Consider the following 13,763-nt stretch of genomic DNA (forward strand, 5'->3'; position numbering starts at 1 on the left):
TAAAACTTCCCGGGAAATATCCGGCTGAAACGTCGCGGTATGATGACGTATGCGCGTGACGAAGTCAGAGTAACGGAAGTTATGGTACCTGTAGAATCCTATACAAAAAGCTCTGTTTTCATTTCATAATTCCACAGTATTTTGGACATCTTTTGCAATTTGTTTAATGAACAATGAAGGCTGCAAAGAAGACAGTTGTAGGTGGGATCGGTGTATTAGCAGCGGACTACAGCAACACAACCAGGAGGACTTTGTTGGAGCGCTAGCCGCGCTAGCCGCCGACCTCACCTTGACTTCCTACGTCTCCGGGCTGCCAAACGCATCGGGTGAAGTCCTTCGTCCTTCTGCCGATCGCTGGAACGCAGGTGAGCACGGGTGTTGATGAGTAGATGAGGGCTGGCTGGCGTAGGTGGAGAGCTAATGTTTTTAGCATAGTTCTGTGAGGTCCCGTTGCTAAGTTGCTAAGTTAGCTTCAATGGCGTCGTTAGCACAGCATTGTTAACCTTCGCCAGCCTGGAAAGCATTAACTGTGTATTTACATGTCCACGGTTTAATAGTATTGTTGATTTTCTATCTATCCTTCCTTCTATCCTTTATTTTTTTGTTTCTATATGCAGTTAAAGCACGATGCTATCACGTTAGCTCGTAGCTAAAGCATTTCGCCGATGTATTGTCGTGGAGATAAAAGGCACTGAATGTCCATTTTGCGTTCTCGACTCTCATTTTCAAGAGGATATAGTATCCGAGGTGGTTTAAAATACAAATCCGTGATCCACAATAAAAAAAAGAGAGTGTGGAATCCAATGAGCCAGCGTGTACCTAAGTTACGGTCAGAGCGAAAAAAGATACGTCCATCACTGCCTCTCAAGTCCTTCACTGTAACGTTCCTCATCTACGAATCTTTCATCCTCGCTCAAATTAATGGGGTAATCATCACTTTCTCGGTCCGAATCTCTCTCGCTCCATTGTAAACAATGGGGAATTGTGAGGAATACTAGCTCCTGTGACGTCACGCTACTTCCGGTACAGGCAAGGCTTTTTTTTATCAGCGAGCAAAAGTTGCGAACTTTATCGTCGATTTTCTCTATTAAATCCTTTCAGCAAAAATATGGCAATATCGCGAAATGATCAAGTATGACACATAGAATGGATCTTCTATTCCCGTTTAAATAAAAAAAAATCATTTCAGTAGGCCTTTAACTTATGAGCACGATTTGTTCCATGACTAAGATTGTAACTCAGAACATATCTTAAAGGTGCCATATGTAATACATTTCATGTCAAGTCATCATTAAATGGCCCTGATATGTCAAAAGGCATTAATAAATAATGTTCCTTTTGAATACCTTTATAACTGATAACGGTAGTTCAGCCGGGATATGCTCATTTCAAAATTAGATTTACAGCCCTGAAATATTGTTATTGTTTTTATTTAGATGCCCCGCCCTCTACCGTTTGACCAATTGAAGAGTCTGTGAGTGTGTCACATCCAGGTTGCCAGTTACGCACGGCCCTCTTTGTCGAGCTACTGCCACTGGTAAAGTTACTAAACATGTCAGACATTAATAAATCTAAAAGGCGTTGTTACGAATCTCAACTTATTCATGACAAAGCCAGGAACAAAACAAGGATTTGTATCGGGGATGCATTTGAATGATGAAGACGATTGAAGGCGGAGAAGATTTTTTAATCTGACGCCAAAGTTGCTAATTTCCTCCTTGATAGGTAAGTCAGGCATTTACGTTTTCTTCTTTGTGTCCGCCCTGAGATCGGTAGGTCTTGAGTTCAAACCCCGGCCGAGTCATACCAAAGACTATAAAAATGTGACCCATTACAACCCTGCTTGGCACTCAGCATCAAGGGTTGGAATTGGGGGTTAAATCACCAAAATGATTCTTGAGCGTGGACACTGCTGTTGCTCACTGCTCCCCTCACCTCCCGGGGTGTGGAACAAGGGGATAGGTCAAATGCAGAGGGTAATTTCACCACACCTAGTGTGTGTGTGACTATCAGTGGTACTTTAACTTTACTTGTAATAAATAGAAATGGGACATTTCGTATTGTCTAATAGTCTATGATCTTGTATAACACAGTTAGTATGTTCGTGCAATGAATGCTTAGCATGCTAGCCCGGTCAATGACACATCAACATTAGGCTAACGGGGGAAATATATGCCCTTTAGCCTAATGTTGAAAATATAAAATAGGCTATGTGAATATGGGTAGTGTCCGTGCCTATTTCGTTCTCAATATGCTGATATGCTGAGGAAATGCGTTCCAACATTAGCACGCCTAATTGCGGTTTCTGGTACTGTATTTGCATCAAACACATATTGGGTGGTATTTGCTTGGCACAATATAATGCATTGCATGTAATGATTTTCTACTTTGTGTATTGACATGGTAGTAGGCTATATGATTTATGCGTATCGTGGTTTTTGCGTAACGTGGGTTGGCTTATAGAATTGCACTCTGCACTGAAAGACGGTGATGTGCGTAAATGGAAGACAATGCAGTGCGTCAGTTTCACACCCCACCTCGGGTAAAGGTAATGTAACCTTTGTAAATCGGACTTTCAAACCAAGAATGGCAAGGCACACAGTTGTAAACAGTTTACAAACAACAATAATCGATAACATCTTCGACCATTAAAGGTCAAAAGAAGCAAGCTTTGACTCGAGAGAGTGTCTTGTCTTGCCCAAAATGATCAGGCCGGGATATGGAATGAACAAGATGGAGTACAAGGGGCCTACGTAGGGACCACCAAGCGTTTCTCTGGCTGATCTGTTACATACAGGACTCCATCCTCCAGGACATACTTCTCACCCTGGTCTGGCTGCAAAGGGATGTTAGTATCGTTCATCTAAGCCAGTAGGGGAGCCAGTGAGACGTCAGCTCTCTGTAGCTTGGATGTCTTCAGCTACCTGCCACTCTCCATCAGGTTTCAAGCTTGACACATCACCCAACAGTGGAGTACCTTGGATCTTCTCCTGGCGGTGCTGGCACTTGCTTTTCAGGGGGGCCTTCTGACCACCCTGGCATAGAGAAGCGTCCAAGTCAGGAAGAAGCTACTGCGGGCACAGGTGAGTACTTGATAAGCCTCTTGAAGGGTTGGAGTAGAATGCTTTCTGCTTACGTGCCTGATGAACAAGGTCATGCAGAATAGGAAAGTCTCTGCCCAAGATCATGTCATGGGGCATGTGGTCAAGAACCCCCACACGGAGCAAGAAAGCCTGGTCATCAATGACGACGGTCACATCAGCACACACATTGAATGACTGTGGCATGCTGATAGTCAAGATTGACAAGTGACACAAAAGAATGGTTCAGCAGTGTCATGGGGCTACTACCTGTGTCCAACAGTGCTTGCACTGGATGGCCATTAACACGAGCTGAAATCATGATAGGCTCAGTGTCAGGATCGGCCTCAGGTTCAGGATTGGGTGCAAGAGCAAGTGCCATGACTGAACCTGGACAGCTTGGGACCTTTCAAGGGACTGACTGAGACTCGATGCCCTGGCTGTTGACAATGGTAGAATATGAGATCCTTCACTGGACCCTGTCTCGGGAACCCTTTCTTGTCCCCTTAGGTTCTAGAACCACCTGCTTTCTGCTCACCTCTTTGGTGTGACAGGTCGGCTGCACCTTGGGCTGCTACACGGTTGTTCTGCTGCCTTGGCATTCGGAGTCCTTTACAAGCATTCAAGTACTGACCTGCAAGTTTAGCAGCAGTAAGTCCATCTTCTGGCTCGTTGTTTCTTGACCCAAGTCTTCATCTCGTTGGGCAGCATGCAAAGCATTAGCTCAAGAATGAAAAGCTCTGCGATTTCATCTTTGGAACGCTTCTCTGGCTTCATCCATCTTCTGTGGAAACCTTTGAGTCTGTTGTAAGTCTCCTTGGGAGATTCATCAGGAGGTCAGAATAGACGTTTGAAGCATCTTCCTCCATCGCATAGTAGGCATCCAGGGCTTTCCCAGTCAAGAGTGGAACGAAGTCGGCATGCCCAGTCAGACTCAAGCCAGCCCCAGGTGCGAGCGATGAGCTCGAAGCGGACAAGAACGTTTTCAATGTCCTCACCCTGCTGGGCCTTATCGGAGATGATGGCCAGGCGGCAAGGAATCTCTGGACAGCGACGCTTGAGGACTAAGAGTTGGATGTGGGCGAGTTCTGGGTTTGGGCGACTGATCACAACGACTATCATCAAGAGTACGGTTAGCATTTTGGTTAGTGAGTGAGTGGTCTAGGCTAGGCCTTGCACAGGCAGTTTTTAACTCCAGGACAGCTTCCCGACGTTGCTGTCCAATCAAAAAGTCTTGGAACATGTTAACCAGGGTAGGTTCACCTAGCACTCTTTCAGGCCTCGGTGGCTCAGCAGACCACCTAGCCTTACCAGACCCCTTCCTATGCTGCTTACGCCTAGCCCCAGAGTTCTCATAACCTTTGCCGTCTTCTTCAGACTCCTTGGTGTTCCACCCAACTTCACGCTCCTCAGCCATGGTCGCCCGGTCCAGCCTCATCGCCTTGGCCCCTCGACCGACCATCTCATTAGTCTCCTCTGTCATTGCCACCTTAGACACTTTGGATTTCAAACCAGTTCTGGCCCGCCCTCTGCCAGGTTTGTTGTAAACTCTGCGGCTTGCCATCCCACCGCGGCTTGCCATCCCACCGCGGCTTGCCATCCCACCGCTGCCACCATATGTCACACCCAGCCTCAGGTGAAGGTAATGTAACCTTTGTAAACCGGACTTTCAAACCAAGGATGGCAAGGCACGTAGTTGTAAACAGTTTACAAATATTTATTTAAACCCCAAAGTGTCAAAGGTGAACAATATTCAACAGGAAACCAAGCACCAAAATCTGCAATAGTAATAAATAGAGGTAATATTAGTATAGTGTATATATAGTAAATATTAGGGCTGCAACTAACGATTAATTTGATAATCGATTAATCTGTCGATTATTACTTCGATTAATAATCGGATAAAAGAGACAAACTACATTTCTATCCTATCCAGTATTTTATTGAAAAAAAACAGCATACTGGTACCATACTTATTTTGATTATTGTTTCTCAGCTGTTTGTACATGTTGCAGTTTATAAATAAAGGTTTATTAAAAAAAAAATATATATATATATATATATATATTTTTTAAATTAAAAAAAAGCACGATGCTATCACGTTACACCTCCGAAGCTAAAGTGTTTCGCCAATGTATTGTCGTGGAGATAAAAGTCACTGAGTATGTCCATTTCGCGTTCTTGACTCTCATTTTTCAAGAGGATATAGTATCCGAAGTGGTTTAAAATACAAATCCGTGATCCACAATAGAAAAAGGAGAAAGTGTGGAATCCAATGAGCCCTTGTACCAAAGTTACGGTCAGAGCGAAAAAAGATACACCCTGGCGTCCTGCACTGCACTCTAATCCTTCACTGTCACTTTCCTAATCCACGAATCTTTCATCCTCGCTCAAATTAATGGGGTAATCGTCGCTTTCTCGGTCCCAATCGCTCTCGCTGCTGGTGTAAACAATGTGCAGATGTGAGGAACTCTTCAACCTGTGACATCCTGTACAGGCAAGGCTTTTTTTATCAGCGACCAAAAGTTGCAAACTTTATCGTCGATGTTCTCTACTAAATCCTTTCAGCAAAAATATGGCAATATCGCGAAATGATCAAGTATAACACATAGAATGGACCTGCTATCCCCGTTTAAATAAGAAAATCTAATTTCAGTAGGCCTTTAAAGGAAGACGTCTTGGTTCCTCCTCGCATAACCAACTTTTTGCAGTCATTGCAAATTGCCAGTTTTTTATTCTTTAGACACACTTTAAAATAATCTCAAACCATAGACATGGTGTCGTTAGTCAGTCACCGAGCGAGCTGGCTTGTTAGCCACGGCTACAGCACCGGCAACAACACACTCTTGTTGTTATGCTCCGTGCGCGGCGGTTTGATGAGGTCATCAAGCGTCGCCAGTAAACCTCTCATGCTGCAGTCGTCAACTCCTGTGTTGTGTGTGGGAGAGAGGAAGGGCTGCAGACTTGGAGACGCAACTGCTCTGTACTTACCGCTACGTACAGCGGCGTTTTAAAAAAAGTCATTAATTTTACTTTTTGAAACAGATACCGTAATTTCTGATATTACATTTATAAGCATTTATCGGACATCTCTACTTTTAACCTATGCTTCCAACTTTGGGGGGAACCGTATGACCAAAAAAGGCATGCTCGAATTACTTTTATGTGTTAAAAACCTTACTTTATCCCCCTCAAACAGCTTTAGAATGTGTCAATAAGCAATGGCAAGCCAGGATCTAACACAAGTGACCTCACAAATGGACATAAAGTCTTGTGGAAAGGATGCAAGTAAAACTCCACCTTCCTACCCTGTAAATGCATCCAGTACGCATATATACTGCACATGCCAACGTGACAAGAAAAAGTCACTATCTTCCTGCATAGCGTAAACAGTTTTCCCAATGCAGGTGCTGTATCAAAGTTGTGGCATTTTTTTTTCTTAGCACAACTTACACAGCATCATTGGGTGAAGGATGAAGGATGGCGCTACAAATGCAAATGGGGAGAGTACAGGGAGGGATGAAAATTCTGCAAGATACTAAAAATGATGCGGCTCGCTGGGATGGAGGCAACATCTAAGTAAGTGTTGTACTGTATCTTCATTTATTTTAGATGAAAACACTTCTGCCAATTCACTGTGGACAACACCAGAACACTTACTTTGGGTTTTGTGCTTTCCTCCGGGATGTACTGTATTCAAAGCAAACGACAGCAGCGACTGAGGTTACAAACATGACACCAGAAACGTCACAATCTGGGAACTGACACACACAAACTCAACAATAAGAGTGTGTCAACAATAAAAATACCAGCTGAAACAAAGACTCCAGCAGCTAGGGGAAAAACGAATGCAAAAAGCTCTATGTTAAAGGAACACTGGGCAGATTACCATAGTGATCCAAATATAAGACGACCTCTGAAAAAGTCAGAAAAAAAGAAATGTTATAGCTAAGTTTAAGATTATAGAAGTGGAGTAATCAATTTTCCTGCAGCTAGGAAATATAAATAGTGGAACCTCAATTTACAAACCCGTCATTATACAAACGTTTCTATTTATGAGCAACAGACCAAATAGAAATATGCTTTTTTTGTACTAACCTAGTCTCCGTGTACAAACTATTCATCGACCAGCAGCCATTTTGTGCCCAGCAGCACATCCATTGTGGGCGGGCTGATCAAACTCCGTCAACAGAGCAGTGCTGTCGATAACTACTGTGTTAATTGCTACTTTGTGTGCTTTTTAAGTGTCCTTTAGCCTTTTTACAGATTGTTTCTAGTTTTCCTAGCTCAATGTGATTAAAAAAAAAGCAATGGACAAGCCATGTGTGGTTTGAAAGATTCAAACCACACATGGCTTGTTGACAGTGTTGTCAACACTGGCCTCCCCCCTGCCCACTGCTGCAGGCAAAACAAGTTTAACTAACAAGGTAAAGTTAATTTTATTTTCTTATTCATCATTGTAGCGACCTGGCATGTTAAAAGATAAGGATGTTTGTAATTCCAAACTGCAAAAAAGGCTAGAGACAATGTGTGTGTTGCGGCTAAATCAGGGGTGTCTGAATGAAAGCATTTGAATGAAAGAAACGGCAGTTCTAAATGTGTCCATTAGATGTTGCAATAGCAATTCTTTGTATCTTTGTAAATTATGGTACATATGTAAAACAAAAAAAATAAACCACATGTTAGTACACCAGTTGAGAAAAATGAGCAAACTACATAAATAACATACTGTAATTTGATTTAGATATTATTTTTTCATCTTGATAGATTAAAAATTAACACCAATGAGCTGATGAACATTATCACATAATTTATTCAGAAAGTATAAATAACGACAAATAAAGGTAGAATATTATTAACTGCAACATGTAAGTGTAAAAAAAAAACATGATTTGTACATTTTCAGAATGTGCTTGTTCTATTTTTTAACAAAGAAAACAATCCGAAGTGGTCTTTATTTTTAAGTTTTCGTGCCGTGATTTTACCAGTGCCGCCCACTTGGGAGTAGATTTTTCTCCAAGTGGACCCCAATCTAAAATGAGTTTGACACCTCTGGGCTAAATAGTAAGAGCTGTTGTTGCTTCGGCGTTGTTGTTAAATAGAAAGTTGATCCTTCACCCCTTATGTGTGTTTGACACAGACCTGTATGGCCGTTTATATTTTGTTCAGGTGTACAAAGTCTTACTAAATTATGGACTTTTGTCCAGGCTGGAACCCATTATTCATATATACATTGTTTCTACTGGAGAAGTTTGCTCTCATTCTACAAACATTTTTGTACATATGAACCCTTTTCAAGAACCAATTAAGTTCCTAAATCAAGGTTCCAGTGGAATAGATTAGGATTATTTCAATAACACTGATTTATTTTGTTATTTGTCTTTGATTTTGTCTTGAAAAATATGTTTAATCGGCTCATTTTTGTGTCAATATTGCAATTAATCAATGATGGTTTAGTTTCTAAATCAATTGAATTGTCTAGGTTTCAAACGTTATGGTAACAATTTGGGATCTGAGCCGAGGATGTCGTTGTGGCTTTTGCAGCCCTTTGAGACACTCGTGATTTAGGGCTATATGAGTAAACTTTGATTGATTGATTGATTGATTGATTGAATTTGGGGCATTCCCTTTTTGATGGTGCAACAGAAGGCATGCTTTGATGACTATGGTGTGGTAGAACTTGGAAACCCTGACTTCAACTCTATTGGAAACCCTGACTTCAACTCTATCTGACTGCTTTGAGATGAACGAGAACAGAACGAGCGAGGTACCAATATCAGTGACCTCTAACCTCACAAATGGACTTGTAGGAAGTATTCCACTAAGAGTGGCTGGTAGGGTTGTACGATATACCGATATTAGTATAGTACCGCGATACTAATGAATCATATTCGGTACCATACCGCCTCTAAAAAGTACTGGTCCCCCGTCGTCGTCACGTCATGCAGAATGCCCTCAGGAAGAGGTGCTTTAAGACATGGCTAGCTAGCTAGCGGCTAATGTCTGTCTGCAGTCAGCAGTGTTGTAAATTCAAAATCACTAGTCTGCATGGCAACAAATCAAGTACGATAAATTCAAGTATCAAACCTGTAGGACGAGTGATAGCTATACACGATTCACTACACACCGGAGCCATGATAGTGAATGGCTAAAATCTTGTCTATAGTTGACAAAGTCAAGAAAAGATTTCAATATGACCGATTAGTTAACCATTTAGACGACCATCTTAACTTTGAAGTCAACAGCCATACGTGTCACAGGGGTGGCCGTATGAACAATGCCAACACTGTCATAAACGTGTCATATAGTGAAACCACACTAAACAACAATGACAAACACATTTTGGGAGAATATTTGCACCGCAACACAACAGAACAAATTCCCAGAATTCCCTGCAGCACCAACTCTTCTGGGATGCTACAATATAAACCTACAATATAAACAAACGCCATTGGTGGATCTACACCTAACATCTGCTGTAATGATACCAAGTACAGGAGCGTATCTAGTTGATACTACTATGATTACAATGATATGTTTTAGCATCACAAAATCTTTTCGTTTAAAAAAAAATTAATATTATGATTATAAACTCAGGAAATATGTCCCTGAACACATGAGGACTTTGAATATGACCAATGTATGATCCTGTAACTACTTGGTATTGGATACATACCCAAATGTGGTATCATCCAAAACTAATGTAAAGTATCAAACAACAGAAGGATAAGTGATTATTGCATTTTAACAGAAGTGTAGATAGAACATGTTAAAAGAGAAGGCAGGTAGATATTAACAGTAAATGAACAAGTAGATTAATAATACATTTTTTACCACCTGTCCTTAATAATTTTGACACAATAATAGAATGACAAATGACACAATATGTTACTGCATATGTCAGCAGCTAAATTAGGAGTCTTTGCTTACTTACTAATAAAAGGCAAAAGTTGTCTTGTATGTTCACTATTTTCTTTAAGGACAAACGTGCAATAAGAAACTTATGTTTAATGTACCTTAAGTTTTTGTTAAAATAAAGCCAATAATGACATTTTTTGTGGTCCCTTTTATTTAGAAAGGTACCAAAATATTGGTATCGGGACAACACCTAGTGGCTGGTATTCATACCATCTAGGTGTCCTAATACTTGCCATGCTTTACTACCACGGTTGTGGATTTGCAGCAGTGTGCCAGGCATTTCACCATTTGTGTACTTTGCATGGATTCACACACCACAATCACACACGTCTCCCACACTTCCTGTTGGAGTCCATCTCGGAAGCAATCACTGCAGCTGAGAAGCACCAGATGGCTCTTTTTTACCCCACCGCCAAACATTAAGGATGTTTCAAGATAATATCCATCCTTTTTTTCCTCCCCATTGCCCTTGCTGTATCCTTGCACATATGTTCTCCCTCCAGAGAAAAGCAGCACCTTTTTAAGTTTTTGTGTCCTTACTAAGACAAGACATCAACATCCAGGATCAGTGGTTTAAATTTACTTGGCGCTTCCCTCCCGCAGGGATCTTTTTAAATATTAGCAAGCTTACTTAAGAGGATGGTGTAGTCAGCAATCTGGCTTCTTTTAAGCCTACTGGATGGTCTCTTAACAGTACTCCAACAGCCTAGAAAAAGAGCTGACATCTTTTTAAAAAACAACAACACAGGGATCCGGGTTGGGATTCGAACCCCAGGAGGGGACGTTAGCATCTGAGAGTGTCAGCCGCTGACAGTGAGCCTGCTGCTCTGCACCGTGGAGTAAAGCGTTGTTGCTGCCATGTGACCTTGCATCCTTCTGGGGGAGACGTGGCTGCAGCAGTTGGATGTAGTCAACTAAAATATTAACCGTATACAGTAAACTACACACTGTACATCACAGTCAGTCGGCACCAATCTATCGTATGTTATTTCAAAAAGTGCTACAACTCAATTAAGGAGGTTAATTGGGCCGTCACAGTTTGAAATGCCTCAAGCTAATGTTGCATTTTGTGGAGTCATGGTGGGAGCAAGTACATTATAAATAGTAATGGGGTTATCAGTGCCACACTGTGGCCGTTTAATACTTCCCCTATTGACTTTTTAATAATGCTCTAACAATAATGCATCCTTAGAGCCTGTTTATGAGCACCAAATGTTAGAAGAATCTATCATCTCCCTCAATTGTTTGCTCCGCTTTTGAAGGAAGAGGCGCACAAATGCTTGCTTTTGAAGTGGCGTCTTATTATGATGTGCCCCCAGCTTATTGTCGAAATAAAATCAAACAAAAAAACAACAATATGAATGTAAGAAAAAAAGCAAACAGATATGCCCAACATATTGCTGGGTATTGTGGCCAAACAGCTCAATTTTTGTTTCATCTGACCACAGAACTTTCCTCCAGAAGGTCTTATCTTTGTCCATGTGATGTCTGATAAAACAAAAATTTAGCTATTTAGCCACAATACCCAGCAATATGTTTGGAGGAGAAAAGGTAAGTCCTTTAATCCCAGGAACATCAGGCCTACCGTCAAGCATGGTGGTGGTAGTATTATGCTCTGGGCCTGTTTTGCTGCCAATGGAACGGGTGCTTTACAGAGCAGAGTAAATGGAACAATGAAAAAGGAGGAATATCTCCAAATTCTTCAGGACAATATAAAATCATCAGCCCGTAGGTTGGGTCTTGGGAGCAGTTTGGTGTTCCAACAGGACAATGACCCAAAACACACGTCAAAAGCGGTAAAGGAATGGCTAAATCAGGCTAGAATTAAGGTCTTAGAATGGCCTTCCCAAAGTCCTGACTTAAACGTATGTACATTGCTGAAGAAACAAGTACATGTCAGAAAACCAACAAATTTCGCTGAACTGCACCGATTTTGTCAAGAGTGGTGGTCAAAAATTCGACCAGACGCTTACCAAAAGATTGTGGATGGCTACCAAAAGCGCCTTATTGCAGTGAAACTTGCCAAGGGACATGTAACCAAATATTAACATTGCTGTATGTATACTTTTGACCCAGCAGATTTGGTCACATTTTCAGTAGACCCATAATAAATTCATAAAAGAACCAAACTTCATGAATGTTTTTTTGTGACCAACAAGTATGTGCTCCAATCACTATCACAAAAAAAATAAGAGTTGTAGAAATTATTGGAAACTCAAGACAGCCATGACATTATGTCCTTCACAAGTGTATGTAAACTTTTGACCACAACTGTATGTAGTGAGAAAAAGCTGAACTATATAAATAACCAGGGGTGTCCTGATTCGATATTATATCAGATATCAGTCCGATATCAGCAAAAAACAAAAAAACAAAAATAGTATCGGATTTCAGGAAAAAACAAAAGAATTATTGTATTATACTGTATTATTTGCAACAAACATATCTAATACAATCTCTGACCCAAACGCCAAAGCTGGACAGCCAATTATGGGCTAAATGCCCTCCAATAAGGTCTTGTGTTTTAGTGTAGTCATTTACAAAAAAGGTAAACATGGCTTTAGGCTACGAGAAGCTAAGCACACAATCTAGCACATAAACTGGACATATGTCCTTAGTTGAACAATATTGCAATACAATCAATCCAATCCACTTTTTTTATATAGCACATTTAAACAACTAGAATGTTTCCAAAGTGCTGCACAGCCATGTTAAAAACAATATTAAAAACAATATTATGCTCCACCAATGACTGAATAAAAACAAAAAATAAATAAATATAAAAACAATATACAAATAAATATGATTAAAAACAGTCTAAATCACCATGTTTGCCAATATAAACAAATATGAAATACAGATACAAAATATCCCAAGACAGAACGTATTAGACTATTCAGTAAGAAACTTGTCCACGTCGTTCAATTTACTGCATCATGAGATTAATTTAATTGTTGTGGCCACTAGGTGTCACCAAAAAAACTATTATCACTCTACTTCAACTTAAATACAGCCATGCTATTTCGTTCTCAATTCAGCATAAAACCCTGATCAGAACATCCCTAATGACATCTATTACCTTGCACATGTTCACTTGCTTGCTCATCGCTTTACGGATACACACACCTCCACACGCATGGACACACACAGCTCATTAGCATTAATGCTACATGCGTGTTCACAAAATTGTTTGAAATGAGTTAAATGGCGCGCCATGTAAAAAAATGCATGCTCCTTGTTACACAGTAAAGACATGTTCTGCGGTCCCCTCCAAGGTTTCTCATTGTAATCCCACTGGGTTGAGTTTTTTCTCGCCTTGATGTGGGATCTGAGCCGAGGATGTCGTTGTGGCTTGTGGAGCCTTTTGAGACACTCGCTATTTAGGGCTATATAAATAATCTTTGATTGATTGATGTATATCTGTACCCTTGATCTAAGGATCCTGTGGTTAGCCTATTACTGAAATGCCAGCACCAGTATTACCATTTAGGGACAGGGTATAGGACATGCCCAAATATTTGTTCCATTCACTAAAAAAGTGTCAAGTCTGGTGCACAGTTAATTAAGAAATTTCTCGCATGGGCAGCTTCCCTAAATCCTCACACTGAGCCAACAGAGGCTGTCAGACGCGACCGCGAAGGAGGAAATTACACCTTTACGCCAATCTTCAACGTTACTTTCGTGATTTAAATGAAGACAGATGACCTCGCGTAAATTGATCACCGCACAGCACCACTGACAGGTTTACGACCATGATTGGCAGAG

The 13,763-nt window shown here is 40.9% G+C and overlaps 2 protein-coding genes across 4 annotated transcripts in view; one reads left to right on the forward strand and one right to left on the reverse strand.

Moving 5' to 3' along the window:
- The window catches only part of slc44a5b (solute carrier family 44 member 5b), a 69,775-nt gene that overhangs the window by 46,854 nt on the left and 9,158 nt on the right, over positions 1-13,763 (reverse strand). For 2 of the 3 annotated variants that reach the window (XM_062039415.1, XM_062039416.1), the window contains exon 2: positions 4,440-4,858. The exons of the other annotated variant lie outside the window; for it this stretch is intronic. In XM_062039415.1, coding sequence (XP_061895399.1) covers positions 4,440-4,680 — 241 coding nt within the window. In that variant the 5' untranslated portion in view covers positions 4,681-4,858. The remainder of the gene's footprint in view (positions 1-4,439; positions 4,859-13,763) is intronic. 3 annotated transcript variants of the gene reach the window in all.
- The window catches only part of ptgfr (prostaglandin F receptor (FP)), a 110,828-nt gene that overhangs the window by 27,251 nt on the left and 69,814 nt on the right, over positions 1-13,763 (forward strand). The gene's annotated exons all lie outside the window — the stretch shown is intronic.

This window comes from Entelurus aequoreus, linkage group LG27, assembly GCF_033978785.1.
Source record: "Entelurus aequoreus isolate RoL-2023_Sb linkage group LG27, RoL_Eaeq_v1.1, whole genome shotgun sequence".
Taxonomy (NCBI): Eukaryota; Metazoa; Chordata; class Actinopteri; order Syngnathiformes; family Syngnathidae; genus Entelurus; species Entelurus aequoreus.